General features: G+C 39.9%; 1 protein-coding gene across 2 annotated transcripts in view; it reads right to left on the bottom strand.

Moving 5' to 3' along the window:
- golim4a (golgi integral membrane protein 4a) overlaps positions 1–22,508 on the bottom strand; it is a 104,136-nt gene that overhangs the window by 51,519 nt on the left and 30,109 nt on the right. Inside the window, exons 3-8 of one of the 2 annotated variants that reach the window (XM_072255394.1) lie at positions 16,945–16,994; positions 14,735–14,788; positions 10,674–10,824; positions 6,202–6,284; positions 3,890–3,973; positions 2,800–2,958 (exon numbers count right to left, since the gene is read on the bottom strand). In XM_072255394.1, the coding sequence (XP_072111495.1) occupies positions 2,800–2,958; positions 3,890–3,973; positions 6,202–6,284; positions 10,674–10,824; positions 14,735–14,788; positions 16,945–16,994 (581 nt within the window). The remainder of the gene's footprint in view (positions 1–2,799; positions 2,959–3,889; positions 3,974–6,201; positions 6,285–10,673; positions 10,825–14,734; positions 14,789–16,944; positions 16,995–22,508) is intronic. The other variant, XM_072255395.1, reaches the window with a different exon arrangement.

The following is a 22,508-nucleotide window of genomic DNA, read 5'->3' as shown; positions in this document are numbered from 1 at the left end:
GCAGGATAGGAAATATAAAGGGTTGGAGGTGAAGGAATCTAATAGAAGAGGAGCATGGACAAGAGGAAATGGGAAGAGGGGACCCTGTGGGAGGTGATAGGCAGGTTCAAAATTCAAAGTAATTGTTTTTAATCGAAGTACATATATGTCACCATATACAACTCTTGAGATTTTCCTGTGAGCATACTCAACAGATCTATAGAATAATAATTTTAATAGAATCAATGAAAGAGTGCCCAACTAAGAGTGCAGAAATCAACAAACTGTGTTAATGTAAAAAGAAGAAACAACAATAATAAATACATAAGAAATAAATATTGAGAACATGAGACGAAGAGTCCTTGAAAGTGAGTCCATTGATTGTGGGAACATTTCAATGATGGGGCAAGTGAGGCTGGGTGAAGTTATCTGCCTTGGTCAACAGCCTGATGGTTGAGGGGTAGGTAATAATTCTTCCTGAACCTGGTGGTGTGGGTCCTGAGGCTCATGTACCCTCTTATTGATGGCAGCAGTGAGAAGAGAGCATGTCCTGGGTGGTGGGGGTCCCAGATGATGGTGAGAAGAGGTCAGAGACCAGAGCGGGAAATAGGAAAAGAGGGGAGGAAGGAGGGAATTTTTTTTTTTTTTTTTTTTTTTTTTACAAGGGAGAAATTGATATCCATGTCATCCTCCACCCTGAGGGTGTCCTCATCTTGGCACAACAGAAGGTCATGGACGACAAGTCAGAATGGGAATCGGAATTAAACTGTTTGGCCACCAAAAGGTTCTGCTTGTGGTGGATGAAGCAGAGGTGCTTGACAAAGCAGTCCCCCAATTTATGACAGGTCTCACAAATGTAAAGGAAATTGCATCGGGATCATCAGATACAATAGACAACCCCAGTAGATTCACAGGTGAAGTGTTGCCTCAGCTGGAAGGACTGTTTAGGGCCCTGAATGGAGGTGAGGGATGAGGTGAATAGGCAGGTGTAGCACTTTGGCTACTAGTATGGATAACTGCCGGGAGGGAGATTAATGGGGAGGGATGAATGGATAAGGGAATCACAGATGGCGAGATCCCTGTGTAAACCGAAGGGTGGGGGAGGTGGTAAGATCCCTCTGCAGGTGACAGAGGTAGCTCAGACCTTATAAAGGCTCACTGAAGAACGTTTGTATAACACAACTCTTCAGGTACCTAAGAATTTCTTTTCCCTGACATCTTAATCTGATCTTAATAAATTTATAACACCTTACTGCATAATGACTAAAGAACACGCAGCAGTTTCTTAGCTTAGCTTAGGTTATAAAAGATGAACATGGAACATTGTTCTTGGTCTGTCTGTCTGTCTAGGTACCATATCCGTAATGCGGACGTTGGTGACCATGGTTTTCCATATAGATCTATCCCTCGTTCTTTGGATGACTTCCATTTCCTCGATGTGTAGCCACCTGGATAGGCTTTTGATGTACATAAGCCAAGGTCTTCCTCTAGGTTTGCTCCTCACGATCTTTTCAGAGAGTATGAGTTTTTCTAGTTCATCTTTCCGCATGATGTGTCCTAGGAATCTGAGTTGTCTTTCTCTTATTGTTGGTATGAGTGATCGAACTGCTTGGGCTCTTCTGAGAACTTCTTCATTTGATATGTGTGTGGTCCATGATATTTTTAACATTCTCCTGTAGAACCATAATTCAGTCGCTTCTAGTCTCTTTCCCATTGCTGGGGAAATGGTCCAGCATTCACTTCCATAAGTCAGGATAGAATAAATGTAGCACTGCAGTATTCTGTTTTTAGTGTACATGCTCATCTTTCTGACTGTTAATAGGGTCTTCATTTTTTGGGAAGCTTCTTTCACCATTGCTATTCTGTATTTGATATCTGTGTCGCACCTGCCATCACTTGTTATTAGGCTGCCAAGATACCGGAATTTGTTGACTTGTTTGATGTTGTATTTCCAATCTTGATCACACATTGTGGGATGTTTGTCTTTCTGGAGATGACCATGCTTTCTGTCTTCTTGCCGTTGATTGAGAGGCCTCTGCGATTACTTTCTGCTGCCACTGTTGTGAGTAGTTCTTGAAGTTTTGTTTCTGAGTCAGCTATTAGTACGATGTCATCAGCATATCTGATGTTATTTATATTATGGCCTTGGTATTTTTGACAAATAGAATTTCTACGTAATGTGCCTGATCAACGTATTCAAAACATTCAAAAGACTCTTAGATAGACACATGGATGTAAGATAGATAGGAGGTTATAAGGAAAGGATTAGACTGATGGTGAAGTATGCTTGATACCGTAGGTCGGCACAGGAGCCCAGCAGTCAGTGCAACACTCTACAGTACCAGTGACTGGATTCAATTCCCACCGCTCTCCATAATGAGTTTGGACATTCTCTCCAAGTCCGCATGGGTTTCCCTCCACATTCCAAAGGCATACATGCTTGTGGATTGATTGAACACATGGATGTGACTGGGCAGCATGGGCTCATCAGACCAGAAGGGTTACCGTGCTGCATCTCTAAAACCAGAGAAAGACCCATACTCTGCTGTACCATTCTATGTTCTACGTTCCAATGCTTCTGAGACATAATCCTGGTACAAGCTCACAAAATAAATGAGAACTGAAATACAGAAAATCTCCATCACCCCATGAAAGAGAATCACAGAAAAGTTTCTATTTAAAATATCACTGGACTGTCTTTCGACCTTCTGTTGCTTGTTTAATATACTTTAACAGATTTTCTTCCTTAGCATCAGGATTTAACATCTAACAGTAATCACAGACAAATGTACTCACCACCTTGGTTACACTTTGACATACCTCAACATGTCTTTCCTCTTCAGCCCTATATGGACCCTGGTCCTGGTCTCCCTGGTGTGATTTCTCTGCATTGAGAGAAGGTGGCCTTTCTTCAGTTTGCCTCAGGCTGGGCATTTTGTTTAGTGTTTCTCGTAGTTGCTTGTATTCTTCTACTTGAGCCTATAATACAAAAAAGCAAATTATAATGTGGCAATTGCTTATAGAAGCAGTACATTAACAAATCAATGGGATTTCCTCCATTCCTGCAGCCTATAGCTGCAAAAAAGAGCAATTTTCTCTGAAACTTCAATTCAATTCAGTAAACTGCATTTACTGCTCCCAAAATGGCCTCTTCCGTACTGGACTGGGAAAGACCAAACACAAAGTCAGTGTTGGCATTATGGCCCAACTCCATTTGGCTTTGAAGAATCAGCAGCTAGGCAGAATATAGTTTAGCATAGACCAAATGGGCCAAAGGGCCTGTTTCTCTGCTGTGGTACTCTATGACCCAATGTGTGGCTTACAGAAAGATCTTAGAGTGGGATCCAGGAGAGGAATGTGGATCATCAAGCCCTTTCAAAGCTCCAACTAACTGAGCATCAGCTCCATGGAACAACTCTCCCTGTACGTGTTAGGCATAAACTTTAGATAGTTGGCGCACTCAATATAGGATTTCTGAATCATCTCTCTGCACTATCAAGTGTACTTGTTGGGAGCTCAAGAACAATAATAAATCAAATTCAGCAATGTTTTCAAAAGGAACTATTGCAAATAAAATGAAGTGACATAATATTATAATATTAACTGAAATTCTGGCAGCAATTCCCTATAAAGCACAAAAAGATTTCACTAATTTCCAATTAGCAAGCAGGCAACTGCAAAAGCAATAACTTCATTACGAGAACAGAGAACATACCGTGATCTGTCTAGATGTACGGATCTTCAAATAATTTCTCCAAGTGATTTCATCTGGCTACATATAGGTAATTTGCAAATTACATTTTACATTTTGTAGCCAGTAAAATATACAGAACTGAATGGAATCTAATTTTCCATCTGCAAAAATTATGTTTTCATCTCATTGAAATGGTAATATTTAATGAATTCACACCTGGGCAACTGAGAGGGAATTCTTGTGGTCTTCTAAAGTCACCTGTAGCTGATCATGTTGCAACAATAAGTTCTTGTGTAACTGCTGCAATAATAACAATAGTTGAAAGTTATCAAGAAGAATAACTGTAAGAATTTGTCTTATCTTTTTCATATATTTTTGACTATATTTAGTATAAGGCAAAGGGTAACTCAGAGCTAGAAACTTTCTACTTATCTAAGCAACAGAATAGAGTCCCTTCCAATAGCTTCACAATGCTAGTTCTAAATTTAAAATAAGAAACTGAAGTTTCCATTTTTTGCACAAAGTTGTTAATTTTGCAGTTAAATTGTCTGTCAGGTAGAAGACATATAGCTTAATCTCACTGCTTAACCAAGAATAACCTTCAGAGCCGAAGTATTTTCTCCGTAAAATATTTTCAATTTTATAAGAATGTTTTCCATTCATAGAAGATAGGAGTGAGGCCAGGTGATCCTCTTTAAAGGAAGAGGCATGGAGTGGGTACTTTGTTGAAAAAGAAATCAACCTAACATTGATATCAAATCCCCCACACCTTTTATAGACACTTAATAACTGTGTTTACTGCATATTTTTTTGCCTAACAACCAAAATTACATCCAAAAGCCTAGACTTGTTACTATTGCTACTTGTAATAATTTTTTCATGTTATAGTTTGCCAGTTAAATATAATGCAGACAATATGAAGAGTTGAATTTTGCAGTGAAGGCTGTCGTGTGCACTATAGGGCACAACGGGGACAAGAACAGAGAGATTGAAGGCGATATTGGGATAGCTCACAGAAAATGGCAGGGCAGGCAGAAAAAGTGATTTAAAATGTATTTGGGGTTCTTGACTTAATAAAACGAATAACATGAATATTAAAATCATTATGAACCTTTATAAGTTACTACTTTGGCAACAGGTGGGGTGTCTAGACCAGTACTGAGTACTGTGCTTACAAAAACTGTAAAGGAACAGATAGAATTTGGAAGTGATTTACTGAAAAACATACAACAGAGAATACTACAGCACAGTATAGGCCCTTTGGACCACAATGTTGTGCCAACTTTTTAAACCTATTTGAAGATCAATCTAACTCTTCCCACCTACATAGCCCGGCAGTTTTTGATAGTCCATGTGCCTATCTAATATAGATCATAGAACAAGATTCCAGCAATGAGCCTTGTGCTCTATATAAATACACACACACACACACACACACACACACACGGGGTGATTGATAAGTTTGTGGCCTAAGGTAGAAGGAGTCAATTTTAGAAAACCTAGCCATTTATTTTTCAACATAGCCCCCTCCTACATTTACACACTTAGTCCAGCGGTCGTGGAGCATACGGATCCCTTCTTTATGGAAGTCGGTGTCTTGGACCTCCAGAAAGTGGTCCACAGCAGAGGTGATTGATAAGTTTGTGGCCTATGGTAGAAGGAGATATACAGCTCTCGTTACATGCAGGTGCAGTTCAACTCTTTGAGTGATTATGCAGAAAGTCTGAAGTTAATAACTCATCTCCTTTTACTTTAGGCCATGAACTTATCAACCACCCCTGCTGTGGGCCACTTTCTGGAGGGTCAAGACACCGACTTCTACAAAGAAGGGATCCATATGCTTCACGACCGCTGGACTAAGTGTGTAAATGTAGGAAGGTACTATGTTGAAAAATAAATGTGCTAGATTTCTAAAATTGACTCCTTATACCTTAGGCCACAAACTTATCAATCAACCCTTGTATGGACTCTAATCAAACTGCAGTTGCTCCCCTTGGAATAGACAGGGTTGGGAGGGAACTTGATGGAAGTGTTTAAAATCATGAATAGTACAGATAAATTTGAAAGGAAGTGACGGCTCTCATTGGGAGAAAATAAACTTGATGAGCAATAGAAAGAAATGTGACTTGGTTACATGATGAAATGGCAGAGCAGGCTCGATGGGCCAAATGGCCTAATTCTGCTCCTCCATCTTATGGTCTTAAGCAGTAGGTGGTTTGGTTCTGCGTGTGCTGCCTGAACACTGGTGGAGACAGATTCAACTACAGTTTTCAAAATGAAGCTGGATAAATACCTCAATGGAAAGAATTTACGGGGCTACAGCGAGAGGGCAGGGAAGCAGGGCTAGACAGAATGTCTTACATAGACCAAGTATATGCTCAATGGGCCATAAGGCCTCTTCTGTGCTGTAATCATTCTGTGATTCTGTTGACCACTTTATAAATCCACTTGGCTTGTTATTGCTCAAACTATATCAAAAGAAGCATGTATGTAATCAGAAAAACTATGTAACTAAAGCTTGATCTTACCCTCACATCCTGAAGCTGAACATGAACGTCTTGATGGGCCTTCCGCAACTTTTTGTTCTCATCGAGTAGGTTGTAAATATTTTCTGTGAACAAAAGTACTGTAAATTCCACTTTACTAATCCAACCAAATAAGCATAATAAAGCTGAATGTAGCTTTCAATTTTTCTGGAAATTTGTTTATTTCAAACCTTGTTCTCCAAACTAAGTAACAAAGAACATAATGAGTTGAACAATACCTGATCCTGCTTTTATTTATTCAAAAGGGCTTTAGCAAGATGCCTTGGCAAGTACCTGTGGGATTATTCAAGCCATCCATTTGGTGAATTTCAACCTGATATTTCAATGAAACCACACTTTGAAAAATATTCAAGTTAAGTATCTTGGATTATTGAGCATAATTCCAAAGATTGTGGGCATTTTGTGACCTGCAGCCATTGGGCTTCTGGACCACTGCAGCACTGAACAGGTTCCATGGCTGTGGACTCACTTTTGGGACTGTGGTTCATGTTCTGTATGTCGTTTTTCACTTGTTTATGATTTGTTCTTATTTTTTAGTACATTGGGTGTTTGTTGTATGGGTTTTTCTGTGAGTTCTGCTGTGTTTCTTTGTTTTCTGGCTGCCTGCAAGAAGACAAATCTCAAGGTTGTAGACAGCATACATAGTTCGATAATAAATGTACTTTGAACTTTGGAGGAGCAATTTACCCACACATGATACATCAAAATGCTCTTCCTCAATGGGTACTTCATCAAAAAATCACAGGAAGCAGAGTAAAGCATCATATTCGCAAGACTAAACAATAATTTGTAATTATAAAATATATATATATATATATATATATATATATGAATTCAGGCAGTGTCTAGAGAGAAGAGGCTAGGCTGATATTTAAGATACCATTGGCTAGAAATGGGACGGCACTGAGTAGATGATTGATGGTCGGTGTCGGCCAAAGCTACAGAGCAGCTGCAATTAGGCAGAGAGGCCAAAGTACAAAGCAAATTTATTATTAAAGTACATACAGGTAACGATATACTAACCTAAGATTAATTTTCTTGTGGGCATTCACAGTAATTATATAAAAACACAACATAGTCAGTGAAAAACCACTAAGACAAACAACCAATGTACAAAAGACAACAAACTGTGCAAATATGTGCAAGAATAAACAAAATAATAATATTAAAAATAAATAAGCACCAAATATCAAGAACATATGTTGTAAAATCCCTGAAAGTGAGTCCAATGATTGCAGAACGATTTCAGTTTTGGGATGAGTGAAGTTATCTCCTCTGCTTCAACAGTCTTATGGTCGAGTGGAAATAAATGCTTCTGAACCTTGAGGTGTATGGCCTGAGGCTCCTCCACCTCCTTCCTGATGGCAGAAGTGAGAAGAGAGCATGGCCTAGATGGTGGGAGCCCTTGATGATGGATGCTACTTTCCTGCAACATTGCTCCTTGAAGAGGTGCTCAATGGTGGGGAAGGCTTTACTCGTGATGGACTTGGTTATATCCACTATTTTTTGTAGCTTTTCCATTCAAGGACACTGGTGTTTCAATACCAGGCCGTGATGCAACCAACCAGTATGCTCTCCACCATGCATTATAGAAGTTTGTCTGAGTTTTAGATGACATGCCGAACCTTCGCAGACTTCTAAGAAAGTAGAAGTACTGCTGTGCATTCTTTGTAATGGCACCAAATGCTGGACCCAGGACAGATCTCCAAAGTTGCTAACCCTCTCCAACCCTGACCACTGTTGAGGACTGGCTCATGAACCTCCCATTTCCTCCTCCTGCAGTCAATAATCATCTCTTTTGTTTTGCTGACAGTGAGTGAGAGGTTGTTGCCTTAGCACCATTCAGTCAGACTTTCAATCATCCTCCTTTATGCTGATTCGTCACTGTCTTTAATTTGGCCAACAACAGTGATGTCATCACCAAACGTAAATGTGGCACAGGAGCTGTACTTAGCCTCAAAGTCATAAACATAAAGAAAGAGAAGGGGGCAAAGGACATTCTTGTGGCACACCTGGGCTGATAGTGATTGTGGAGGAGATGTCACCCATCCAAACAGACTAGGATCTACAAGTGAGGAAATCGAGGATCCACACAAAATGCTGGAGGAACTCAGCAGGTCAGGCAGCACCTATGGAAAAAAGTACAGTCGACATTTCGGGCCGAAACCCTTCGGCAGATTTTGAGGCCGAGGACTAATTGAGTAGTTTTGAGGGGGATGATAGTTTTGAATGAAGAGCTGTAATCGATGAAGAGAATCCTGATGAATGCATCTTCACTCTCCAGGTGCTCCAGGGTTGAGTGAAGAGCCAATGAAATGACATCTGCTGTTGACCTGTTGTGATGATAGACAAATAGGAGTGGATCTAATCATGCCACATTTAAGGCAGATGGGCTAAACAAGAGCTCGGGGCTTTGATCCAACCCCATGCCACAAGTAGCCAATGCTTTTATTAAATTAAACTCAGTTGAGGATGCTTTAAATTATACAAGTTTCTGAACTTTTAGCATGAAGTTAAACTGTTTACAATATAGGTAATAAATATTAATTATTGGTCCAATTTCTATTGTTAGGCAAACATAACACAATGGACTCACTATCATTAAGTGTGCAAAGTACAAGGCATATACAGTCAGAGGCCGCTTTATTATAAGTACCCAATAAGGTGGCCGCTGAATGTACATTCACAGTCTTCTGCTGCTGTAGGCCATCTACTTTAAATTTTGACATGTGCTCTTCTGCATGCCACTTTTGTAATGTGTGGTTGAGTTACCGTCGCCATCCTGTCACCTTGAACCTGTCTGGTCATTCTCCTCTGACCTCTCACATTTACAAGGCATGTGCAGATTTTTTTTTGTTTTTATGCACCATTCTCTGTAAGCTCTAGAGACTGTTGTGCATGAAAATACCAGGAGATCAGCTGTCTCTGAGATCCTCAAACCATTCCATCTGCACCAACAATCATTCCACAGTCAGTTACTGATACCGCATTTCCTCCCCATTCTCTTGTTTAGTCTGAAAAACAAATGAACCTTTTGACTATGTCTGCATGCTTTTATGCATTGAGTTGCCACCATATGATTGGCTAATTGGATATTTGCATTAATGAGCAGGTGTACAATTATACCTGAAATCGTGGCCACTGAATATAGGTAATAAGTATTGGTTATTTGGTCCAATTCCTTTCGTTAGGCAAATAAGCTGCACTGGACACATTATCATTAAGTGTGCAAAGTGTTAGTAACTTCTAAAAATCAGGCACAAATTGAGTAACAGCGGAGCAACAGGTTAAGCAACATCTGTGTGGGGAAAGGAATTATCTCTTTCCGGTTTGAAACATTGTTTCAGAATTCTGATGCAAGGTTGTGACCCAAATCGTTGGCTGCTCCTTTAACCACGAGGGCTGCTCAATCTATTGAGTAGCTCCAGTAGTTAATTTTTGCTTCAAACTCCAATAAATGCAGATTCTTGAATCTCCATGCACAGATGTTTTTTTTCTAATCCAATTTCTAAACACATCATTGTTTCAAAATTAAGTCTTGGATATTAATAATCACTGGTAAAGGCAGGAGATAGGCGAGTGGACAACTGGAATGAAGGAAAAATAAGCAAATAACTCAAACTGAAAAAGCTTAGATTAAAAACATTGGGATTCAAATTAAACTATAATGGGCTCAGCCTAAGAGTTTCAGTCGCCTTCGGAGGGCTGTGATTTCGTTGCTCTGGAGACAGGCAGATCAAAGGTCGGTGTCACGGCCGGAGATCGGTGTGTCATCAGGGGAGTCGTAAGATCTCGGTGTGTCCAGAGTCACGAGATCATTGGGCACAGAGCTCGGAAAAAAGCGACACAACAGACTTTTAACATCGTAAACCAGTGAGTTGTTTGTTATGTCTCCCCTCTCGCTGTGAAACGGAGACACCTCTTTCTCCCTTATTAGGGAGAGAGAAAGCCTGTGGTATGTCAAATACAAGGTGAACAAGTAGTCTTTGGGGTAACTGCAAGTCTGTGTCTTTCCTGTTGCTTTGCTCACACTTGAGTGCTCGGTGGTGGGTGCCAAAACTTCTTCTTTGCCAGTGGGGAGAGGGGGGATTGTTGCTTGCTGCTGCTTATGCGCGAGAGGAAGGGGAGCTGGTAGGGGGACTTTGGGGTTCTAACATTAAGCTGTCATTCATTCTTTGGGGGCACTCCTCTGTTTTTGTGGATGGTGGAAAGAAAAAGAACTTCAGGATGTATATTGTATATATTTCTCTGGCATTAAATGTACCTTTGAAACCTTTGAATGGCACTACTAGTGTAATATTTTTGCCATGACATTGTTGGAGCTAGGTACCCCCACGTCATAATAGAAGTGAACTTTGATGGCATCTACAATGAATTAAAAATCTTTCTATCACATGACTTCCCATGTGATGAAGGCAAAGTTTACTCCACAGACACTAAATTCCCATTATTACCTTTCAGTTTAGCAACTTCCTGTTCCTTTGATTGCTGCAGATTCAGATATCGCCGATTGTGCTCGTTCATTGCTCGACCATGGTCCTCTCCAAGCCTTATATGTTCCCCATGTAGTTCAGCAAACTGTTTCCTCAGATCTTCATGCTGACTCTGTACATACAAATTTAGCAAGTAGTTTAGAAAGATACCCACAGAAGCTCAGCAGACCTGGTAGAATTCTGCGAAGGTCCAGCTGGAAAATGGCAGTGACTCATTTGAGCCTAGAGCACTCTGGAAAATAAGACCATCCAGAATGCCTATAAATGAGACAGATTCCTCTCAGCTTTACTTATGCAAAAAATACTCCCTTACGTTAAAATCCTCACTTCACTAGATCTTTCGGGCCTGCGAGTACTGGAACCCAGTGTATGATATGTAAAGTGGGATTAGGGGATCTGAAAGAGCTATTGCCTTATGCCTTCTTAATTACTGTCAATAAGACTGAATTTCAGAAATTTATTTTAAATAATATCGCCAACATTATTGTTATCAGTGTAAAAAGCATTGTATTCTGTACCTCCACATTAAAATAAGTTACAGGCCTGCTGGGAAAATCTTGATGACCCAAGTTCAAACCACCTAGCTTTACCTCAGAATCTTCAATTTTTATATTTGTCAAGTCTATCACTTGACAGATTCTGACCTTCATGGTTAATTACAACAAGGAAATTCAACTGCAATTGTACCTTTTTCTCAACAGAGCTTGGAAAGTTTAATTCCCTTAAAACTCAGTTAAATGCAACATTTTATTTGTTGTGTACAGTTCAAGAATAGTTCTACAATCTAGACTATGACAGCACTTTCCTCTATTACACTTCTATATCACAGGATGCTTGCAAAACTATTATAAACTTCTGTACTTCTGAAATCACGGATATAAATTCTTATCTAGGAATGTGTGGTCTACAGAAATATTTCTAACTACATCCATGCAACTACAGTAACAGCTGTACTATCCAGCATCTGTGGGAAATGGGTGAGTGCCAGTTATTCAAGAGTAAAATATCTTGTAATGTACTGTATAATATTAAAGGTCATATAATAAGAATGACATACAGTTTTCTTCAGCGCTCTCTAGATTTGTAAACCTTTACTGCAGTGTAGCTGTGAGGTGCAATACAAAAAAAAACAGCAATTTAAGTTTAAATTTTCACTTATCATTAACTTATGATTGTAGAATATAAAATTTGAAGCATGACAATCTATCACCCAAAAGTTTGTAGGGTTCTGAAAGTTCCATCTTCCTGTAAAACTCCTTAGCCCTTCCTTTCATCATGGGTCCAGAAATCAGCTTCCAAGCATTTCAAAGCAGACCACCTGCACAAAACCTTGTCTAACTGGGCTAGTCTCCATTTTGTAGAGCAGGTTTTGATAGCCTGGCTCCAGTGAAGCTACAAAACTCAGTGACTGAGCCGTTGTTATTTTCATCCTTGCCCTATCATTTTATTATTTCCAACAACTACTTGTGTTTCTGTCAGCATCCTCTTGTGTATCCATATTGTCAAATAGGCGATTCATGCTGCAAAGCAGTGGTAATTTTCCTCATATAATGAAGAATACATTGATGAAGAACGACTAATGGGGGAAAATGCATTTACAGTAGCATACTGGCTAGTTGGATGATGGATGGTAAAGCTTTTACTGTAGTTTTATTTCACAGATTATATATTGTACAGAGATACTTTAGAAATATGGACATAGAAATTCTTTGGCACCTAAGACACATAGATTCAGCAATGCCTTAATAGACAGTGTCCTTTCAAGACCCTGCTGAAAATGGAAGATCCACTCATTTTGCCTAGTGATTCTCATATTTTGACAAAAGTATGAAAAGTAGGTATTTTTTAATGTTTGGATTAAAACATATTGTGTAGAATAAGACTATTAATGAAAACTGGAGGATTAAATAAATACCATACACAAATTATTCATACACTTCCCAACTGTCTATTAATCTGATTGATGGCAGTCAAAGCTTTTAGGTGGGGTCAGTTATTTAGAGATTCAGCTATACATTTGGTCTACACTTAGTGCATCAGGAATTCAGTCTAGGATGCGCCGGGATTATTTCAGACACCTCTGTCACTGTGAGCCAGGCCAAAATTTTGAGTTTGTTATTTTATCAGTCCAGAATTGTAGCTAAGGTATCTGCCAATTTCCAATGGCAAAACTTTAAAAGCTAATAATCAGGATACCATTGAATGGTTTGTTAAAAATTTCTTACTGGACACATGGTACATCTTGAGAGTACAAGTGCAGAGCACCAATTGCCTTTCCTTCAGTTGTGCATCTTGGCTACAACCTCAGACATCTCCTCTCTGTACTCTTTACTAAAATGCAGTTTATAGCTGTGCAAAAAATACAGCCTCCTCATCTACTGTATCACTTTCTTTGACAAATTAATACTCCCTCTTTGCAGTCAATTAGGAGGGTTATAGAAAGTTTAAAGAAACACTAAGGAGTCTACCAGGCAGAAATAATGGTAAGTGAAAAATATACAAAAACACTGCCAGTGCCGGAACCCGAAACGAAAACAGAAAATGCTGGGAAATTCCACAGATCCAATAACATCTGCGGAAAGAGAAACAGTAAATGTTTCAGTTCTGGGACCCTTCAACAGAAAGACTGGAAAAATTAGCACAACATCAGTTAATGCTAAGTTTGATAATTGGATCCATTAACTAACTTGACATGCTAAGAATAACTGGAAAATCATCACTGGATCTTTAGATGGTACTTGATTCGGTTTTACAGGCTTTGATAATAATTACAAAAGTGCACAAGAAGAGACACTATTAGTTTAGAATGCACAAAAATATTTTATTACATGTCCCAACTTATCAATGAAATTCCCTGTTTTAATTCATTTCCTCCATCTGTAACGTTCATAATTTCATTCATCCATATCTATATTAAACTGGTATTTTAAGATCAAATCTGGTGAACAAAATTGACATTTCGCTTGTCAATGTTTTTGTCATATGACTGTACATGAACTATTTTTAACCACTTATCCTGTTACTCCATGGTGGTACAGATCAAATGTATTTCTTGAATGGAAAGCATTCTCAGTATCAGATGAGCTGCATATATTTAAATAAAATTCAATGGGGATTGCTGACATTCGTCGTGGCTCAACTGCAGCAGCCTTGCCTATATGTGAGGTCAAAGGTTCAAGTCCCAAGACAGAAATGCATTCAAATTGATCATTCAAACTGGAGGCTGCTTTTCACTTAGAAAACATGGTAGTACCCAATGATCTTAATGGAACTGCTATCATCTTTGATTTATTTTCTCCCCCAGGTTAAGTTTAAAGTCTTTTCTTTCACCTTTAATTCTGCAGGGGGCTTCATCATACTCTACCCATGGAAAAGCTAGCATGATAGTTATGCTCCTCAGCTAGTAACCCTAGGCTGGGATTAATTATTCTCTACTCATTGTGTAGGAATATCATTCATAAGATCAGTATATACTTCCCGTAACACAAACTGATGGAGGAACTCAGCAGGCCAGGCAGCGTCCATGGAAAAGAGTACAATCGACGTTTCAGGCTGAGACCCTTCAGCAGAATTTCCGGCATCTGCAGATTTTCTCTTGCTTGTGATTGGATATACTTCCCATCCCTATTTGTCCTTGAGAAGCGGCAGTGAGCCAGTTTGTTGAGCCAAGGCAGTTCTTAGCTTCCTAACCCTTGACTTCACAGAGTACTCCTTAATAGAGATTCTATTCATTATTGATTACTGTGAGCACAAATCTGGAATATTCCAATTTGTACTGTCGAATAATAAGTTCAAGTCCACAAAGAGCCTATAAACATAAAAGGTCCTCTTTAATGCTCTATACAGGAAGTGCAACAGAGTATTCCAGTAGCAATTTACTGCAAATCAGAAATTATGCTTACACTATCTGCTATAACTCATTGGGACTTCAGTGGCAATAGGGAAACAGAGAGATTGTTGCAACCTCTGCAAAGGCTTATTTTCCTGCATGGCCAATTGATATAAAAAGGCATAACACCTACCTTCAGCATTTTGTGCTGTACACTGAGTGCACTGTACCGATTATTGGAATCCTGCTGCAAAACAGAAACTGGTAAGAAGCAGCTTGGATTGTCATGAAGATTTCAGTACACATTCTTAATTTCATTACAACAAGAAACACACACACACACACACACACACACAAAGAGAGGGACAAAATCAAAGCAAAGCAACAGGAAAAGGTTTCTTATATATTAACAAGTTGTCGGATTCAGATATTAATGGTTGCTGGGGCAGCCTTTGGCCCTGAACAATGCCAAGAATGATGGGAATTTTTTGACTGCTGATCATTGGGATGCAGGGAAGATAATCTGACAGGAAACTGAATCCTAGCAGTGACATATAAAGACCAGCTGTAACTAGATAAAAAGGCGAGTTGAAAATTAAATACAGATTAACACAAGAAACAAAGGTTCTAGAAATTTACAAAGGCTACCCCAAGGCATGCCTGTTATTTTGATAAATGCCATAGTTCTGGATTAAATCCCCACACAAAGAACACAACACTTCCACTCACTGCTGAACAGCAGCCCTGGCTGGTTAGCCAGCAACCTACAGAACACAACCCACGTCTTAGAAAATACACTCAGTGGCCACTTTATTAGGTACCTCCAGTACATATTAAAGTCCCCACTGAGTGTATGTTGGAGTCTTCTGCTGCTGTAGCCCATCCACTTCAAAGTTTGACATGTTGTACATTCAGAGATGTTCTACTGCACAATGCCGTTGTAAAATGTGGTTACTTAAGTTACTGCCACCTTCCTGTCAGCTATAACCAGTCTGGCCATTCTCATCTGACCTCTCTCATTAACAAGGCGTTTTTCACCCACAGAACTGCTGCTCACTGGATTTTTTTTTTTGTTTTTCCACACCATTCTCTAAAAACTTCACAGACCGTTGTGCGTGAAAACTACAGGAATTCAGCCGTTGCTGATATACTCAAACCAGCTCATCTGGCACCAATGGTCAAAGTCACTGAAATCACATTCCTTCCCCATTCTGATGTTTGGTCTGAACAACATCTGAACCTCTTGATCATGTTTGCAAGCTTTATGCATTGAATTGCTGCCACATGATTGGCTGAGTAGAGATTCGCATTAACGAGCAGGTGGACCTAATAAAGATGCCATTGAGTACAGGCCAAAGATGTCAAAGGCCTGTGAAAGTTGGACTGCATTATGGAACTGATGGCTTTAAGATGAGTTTAAACCACATTAGTTACCGATGAAGGCTCAACAGAACTTATAGTACAGGAAGTACCTCGAAGAAGCAAGGACATAAGATGAAATTTGATTCAAATGTTTAAAAGAACAGAGTTTTTTTTTATCTTAAAAATAGAATAAAGGCCTTCAGCTCATTGTGTCCACTCAGCCTGTCAAGCACCCATCTACATTAATCTGACTTTACTCTCACATTCCACTAACTTCCCTGAACCTACAGAGCAACTATGTACAGTAGCCAGTTCCCAACCCCCAGCACGTCCGTGGGATGCAAGCGAAAACTGGAATATCTGGAGGAAACCCGCACAGTCACCCACAGAACTTGCAGACTCCACCCTAACAGCATCCAAGATCAAGGTCAAACCTAGGTGCAGCAGCAGGACTAACCGGAATCAGAATCAGGTTTACTATCACCGGAAATGTGTCATGTAATTTGTTAATTTCACAACACGTGCCATTGTGCCGTTGATAACCAATAGCGATGGAGCGGAGTGTTCCAATCACACAACACCAAACCACCCCCTCTCCACAATCACTGCTAGCTTATCCATTTTTTTCTCCTCCTCCAGGAAACTATCTGGCTTGAGTAAGTGGTGTCTCTGTAATGCATTAGGCCTCACAATTGCATAAAAAAACTATCATATTCATATATGCTCTGAAATACTGTAATTTTGCACCAATACGATTTTTTCTAAACTTGTAAAGATAAACAAAATGTGGTGCTGATAACTTAAGTATAGCCAGACTAGTATGCCTCCTCGTGATGTGGCAAGAAAGCCTGTATCGGGTTTGACAAGCTAAATGTAAGTTCGTATTTAAATTGTACATGAAAAACCTATTTAAATTAGTAATCACTAATGGTTATATATGGAAAAGTTTCTTTTACTGTAAAAAACAGGTGGGTTTTGCATTCATGAGCAAATAACTTGGGCAATATTATATCTCCCGTTCTTCAGCGACACACTCCTCACCTTTTCTTTGTTCAAGGCTTCTTGTGCTTCTAACTTATAAACCAAATAATCTAAAAGGAGAAATTAAAAAAAAGTTAATGCTCAGACTGATTGAATCGGGAAATTTCTAAATCAACAGTCAGAATAATGATAGATCAACAACACTGGAGAGCATAGAACCATGAGTGTTAAATTTAGGCCTTTATGAAGGTTCTGACTCAATAACAAAGGTATGTGGAGGCCAGAAATCTCTAAGCAACAAGGAGGAAATAAAAGCAGTTTCATGTGTATTCATACAAAGCCCTTCCTAAGCATCATGTAGCAATAGCATTGGAACTGGTCAAACTAGGCAGTCTCTGAAGTTTGAGATACTGTACTCTTGTGAAATGCGCAATAACAGAAAATAAAAGGTTGCAAATTTTATAAGGACAAACCAGCAATACTTCGTAAGCTCAGTGTATCATCCACCAAAAGCCCATACCTGGGAGAACAGTAGCATATTTAATTGCAGCCGAGCTGGTCAAACACCATTTCAGAGGACTAGAGGAGAGTTTTGTCAAGCTTAATTTCAGCATTCCTTTCATTTCATTATTAGAGCAACTCTTAGATAATGTATCTCCCTCTCTCCCAGCAAGTCAGCTGTAATTACTCTTCACAAGACTTTCTATGAAATTGTAACATCATCTGTTTCTCATGGTCTCATTCTTATCACACGTTCTCAGACATCCCACCCTGCAAAAACTCATTTCAGGGAGGTAGCACCATCAATTTGCGGGAGACTTCCAGGAGAGGTGGAATGTCTGCAATAGAGTAGCTCCTTAGCAGCTAGCCAGCTGGTTTAAATAACATTAGCTATGCTAATGAACGAATGACACCTATTAAACTCACCTCAACGTGTCTTTTACAGTCTTAACCCACCATGGGCAATAGAAAAGTCACTGTTGCAAACAGTGCAGTGAACAACACTGTCATTATTTTTGACCCCTATTAGGCAGGGGTACACTTTAGTGTAGTCTGGGGTGACGTACGTTTTATATTTTCTTTTTTTGGAACACTCTGCCACTCTGACTTTTTTTGGAACTCTCTCGCTCTCTCTCTATCGCGCACGCTCTCTCGCTCGTGGTCGCTCTCTCTCACGCTTGCTTTCTCGCTCTCACTCACTCTCTTGCTCTCTCTCTCTCTCGCGCTTGCCTTCTCGCTCTCACTCTCTCTCTCATTCTCTCTCTCCTGGTCACTCTCACTCGCTTTCTCGCTCCTGCTCTCGCTCTCTCACGGTTGCTTTCTCGCTCTCACTCACTCTCTTGCTCTCTCTCTCTTGCTCTCGCTCTCTCTCTCTCTTGCGCTTGCTTTCTCGCTCTCACTCTCTCGCTCTCGCACTCTCTCTCTCGTGGTCGCACTCACTCGCGCTCACTTTCTCGCCCTTGCGCTCGCTCTCTCGCGCGCTCTCTCACGCTCGCTCTCAAAAAAAATCAATTTCCGGGACATTGTATATAATTTGCGGGCATCAGGGAGCCACTATTAATTTGCGGGAGACTCCCGGACCTTCCAGGAGAGGTGGGATGTCTGTGTTCTGTCGCTGAGCAGCAGTGAACCATCTGATTGGCCTATCAGAGTTCTCTTTGGGAACTAGTTGACTTGATTAGCATTTCTGATCTGGCTATTGTTCACGATTGCACTTAATAAAAAAAAACAGACAAATCTCCTTGGTTCTCTCTAGTCATCTACTTCTCCGCAGGTTAAACCCTGTATGTTTACTAACCATTTTTTTTTGATTCTGATGAAAGATCTTCAACCTAAAGCCTTAGTTCTATTTTCTCTACAAAGATACTGCTTGATTTGCAAAGTAATCACAGCATTTTTGGTTTGGTTTTGTAAGTTAAGTTTTCTGCTGCTGTGTCAGTGAAGAAAGGAATGTCAGCTTTTGGAAACCAAGTGCAGGAGGCACGATAATGAAAGAAAAGTCTGTCCTTGAGTTTAGCAGCAACCAGATAGACAGTGTTAATCAGCAATTTATCCAACTAACAAGAGCAGTGTAAAGTGCTTCACTATTTACAATGTTAAAAAAAAATCACTGTAAAGATCAATGTTCATTTATATATATTCAGAAAGGGGAGAATTTATACTGGGAAACAGAAACAACAGAACAATTTTTAAAAATGATTCCCACTTCATGGAAGAGAGCATGAATAATTCCCAGAAATACCAGAGGATAGTGACGAGGAGGAATTAAAGAAAATTTAATGCTGGAAATAAAAAAAGTGCTGGAGGAATTACTGGCAGTGAAAGTGGATAAAGCATCCTCAGGCTTGATAATCTGCCTCTAGAATACTAAAAGAGGTGGTGGATGCACATTCTGTGATCTTCTGAAACTCCATCAGTGGAAGAACCATCCCTGAAGATTGAAGGGTGGCAAGTGTAATTCTGCCACTTACTGAGGGAGCGCGAGGGAAAACATTGACCTACAGAATGGTTTGCCTCATCTTGGTTCCAGGGAAAATGCTCAATCCAATGTAATGAAAACTTTGCAAGTACCAAAAGAATTTGACATCGTTAATCTGGATGTTTATGTTTGACAAAGATACTAGATAGAATCTTTGAGGATGTTGCTTGTAAAGTAACAGCAGGTGTTTTTTTTTGGGGGGCTTTCTGAAAGGACTTTCAGCAAGAGCGGTATGGTAGTGTAGCGATCAATGTAACGCTATTACAGAGCCAGTAAAAGATCAGAGCTCAATTCTTGCTGCTGCCTATAAGCAGTTGGTACATTAACTCCATTAATGTATGGGTTAGGGGTTAGTGAGTTGTGAGAATGCTATGTTGGTGCCGGAAGTATGGCAACATTTCTGGGCTGACCATCGCAGTCCTCACTGACTTGATTTGATGCAAACTGGGCCTTTCTCTATATGTTTCAATGTACATGTGACAAATAAAGCTAATCTCTATAATCTCTTGTTTGATAAAGCTCCCCTTGGAGGTTAGTGCACAGATTAAAGCATGGGATTCTGTGGTCTACAGGCCTGGACTTATAGAGAGCAGAAATAGGACAAAATAAAGAGCTTTCTCAGGTTCGTAGGAGTGGCTAGTAGAGGTCAATTTGGATGAGGGAACCAAATGCAATATTTCGAAGTTTACCAACAATGCAAGACTGGATGAGGTTGTGAGGAGGATATGGAGGCTTCAAGGCAGGGTTGACAAGTTGAACGAGTGGGTGAAACCACAGCAGATACATGTAATGTAAAATTATCCACTTTAATCAAACAAGCAGTAAGGACCAGAGTAATTTAGCTGGGTAGAGACTGTGAAACGTTGGTGTACAAAGGAATCAGAGTGTACACCAGTCACTGAAGTAAACATATAAAACACCAAACACTTATCAAAGCCAATGATATGTAGGCTTTCATTGTAAGAGTTTGAGAGGACAGGATTCCTTACTGCAGTTATACAGAGACCAGACTGGAGTACTGTGGACAGCTGTTGTCTCTTTACACAAGAACGATAAAGGCAGTACAGCAGAAGTTCCTGGCCTGATCCCTGCCATGACAGGACTGACGGATAAGAGGGTCCAATAGGCCAGTACTCACTTGGGGAGGAGAGCTCACCGAGGTCTTAAAATCCTGAGAGGACCCGCTTAGCTGATGGTGTGTATGGGTGTAGCACTTGAATAAATGGTGCAGACTATGAATGTTGGAGATTGAGCAGGAAACTTTCTTCATTCAGAGGATGGCAAATCTGTGGAACTCTTGACCACAACAGGCTGGGAAGGCTGATATATTTAAGGAGTAGATAGATGTCTGGACTCGTAAGGTATAGGGAGAGGGGAGAGTGGGAATCTGGTAGTGTGATAGTGTCACCATGGTTTTATTAACTATGAGACAGGTCTGGCAGGGCTGACCGGCCTCCTGGTCTGATTCCTTGAAGACTCCTTAGACGCAAGACCCTATTGTTAAATATGTACCTTGGTCCCTGGAATAAAGGTTCTTATGTAATCGCTGGTATGTATTGTAAAATATGCTGTGGGAGAAATGGATATGAATTTGTGGGACATAGGCACCATTATTGGGGAAGCAGAGAACTGTTCCAATGGGACTAGCTCCACTGAACCAGAGACATAGCGAATTGCGTAACCAGAGTTGTGGATAGAGCTTTAAACTAAAGTGGAGAGGTGTGGGTTTAACAGCTTAGAAAAGTAAGGATGAGGTAAAAGGGAAGAAGAGTGCAGGAGAGGTCACAGAAGTTTCCATAATAAAGAATAAGACAATAAATTTAGAAAAGGATAAGAATTTAATTTCCAGTAACATAGAAGGAAAATTGAAAAGAATGATAAACATGGGACTGAAAGTGTTATACTTAAATCCACACAGTACACAGAATTATGTCGATGATCTTGCAGCACTGTTAGAAATTAGCATATCTGATGGCGTGGGCATCTCTGAGTCATAGCTGAAAGAAGATCATAGCTGGGAGCTTAAAATCCAAGGATACATATTATATCAAAAGGATAGGCAGGTGGGCAGAGAGGGAGGCGTGGCTTTGCTGGTAAAAAATTAATTCAAATCATTAGAAACAAGTGACATGGGATCAGATGACATAGAACCCTTGTGGGTAAAGTTAAGAAGATGAAAGAGTGATAAGATCTTGATGGGAGTTATATTCAGGCCTCCAAACTGCAGGCAGGATGTTGAGTGCAAATTATAACAGGAGATAACAAAACTTAGTGGGAAGCTAGAAGATTGGGAATCTTTTAAAAAACAACAGAAGGCAAATAAAACACAATAAGGAGAGAAGAGATGAAATATGAAGGTAAGCAAGATAATAATACAGTACAAAAGAGGATACCAAAACCTTTTTCAGATATATAAAGCATAAAATAGGTGAGAGTGGGTATCAGACTGTGGGAAAATGATGCTGGAGAGGTAGTAATGGAGGGCAAAGAAATGGCAGACAAACCTATCAAGTATTTTCCATCAGTCTTCATTGTGGAAGACACCAACAACATGCCAGAACTACGAGAGTGTTAGGGGGCAGAAGTGAGTACAGTCACTATACTAAGAAGAAGGTGTATTAGAAGCTGAAAGGTCTGAAGATAGATAAGTCAAAGGTCCAGATGGACCTCAGCCCAGGGTTCTGAAAAAGGTGACTGAAGAGACTGTGGAGGCATTAGTAATGATCTTTCAAGAATCTCTAGATTCTGGAATGGTTCTAAGGACTAGAAAATTACAAATGTCACTCCACTCATTAAGAAGGGAGGAAGGCAAAACAGAAGTAATTATTGTCCAATTAGCTCGACTTCAGTGGTTGGCAGGAGTCCCTTATTAAGCTTGACATTTCGGGGTGCTTGATAAAATAAGCTGAAGGTTTTCTTAATGGAAAATCTCCTGACATACCTGTTGGAATAGGCATGACAGACAAAGAAGAGTCAGTGGATGTTGTTTGCTTATATTGTTTGCCTTTGACAAGGTCCAATAGGCCAATATTCACTTGGGGTTAGAATAAAGTTAAATTTCACTGAAAGTTTTAAAGTCCTGAGGCTGCTAAACAAGATAAGAGCCAAAAGTATTACATGACAAGCAATATCCCAGTGTAACCCC

This window comes from Mobula birostris, chromosome 4 (genome assembly GCF_030028105.1).
Source record: "Mobula birostris isolate sMobBir1 chromosome 4, sMobBir1.hap1, whole genome shotgun sequence".
NCBI classification, from domain to species: domain Eukaryota; kingdom Metazoa; phylum Chordata; class Chondrichthyes; order Myliobatiformes; family Myliobatidae; genus Mobula; species Mobula birostris.
This window is presented reverse-complemented; position numbering and strand designations above follow the sequence as displayed.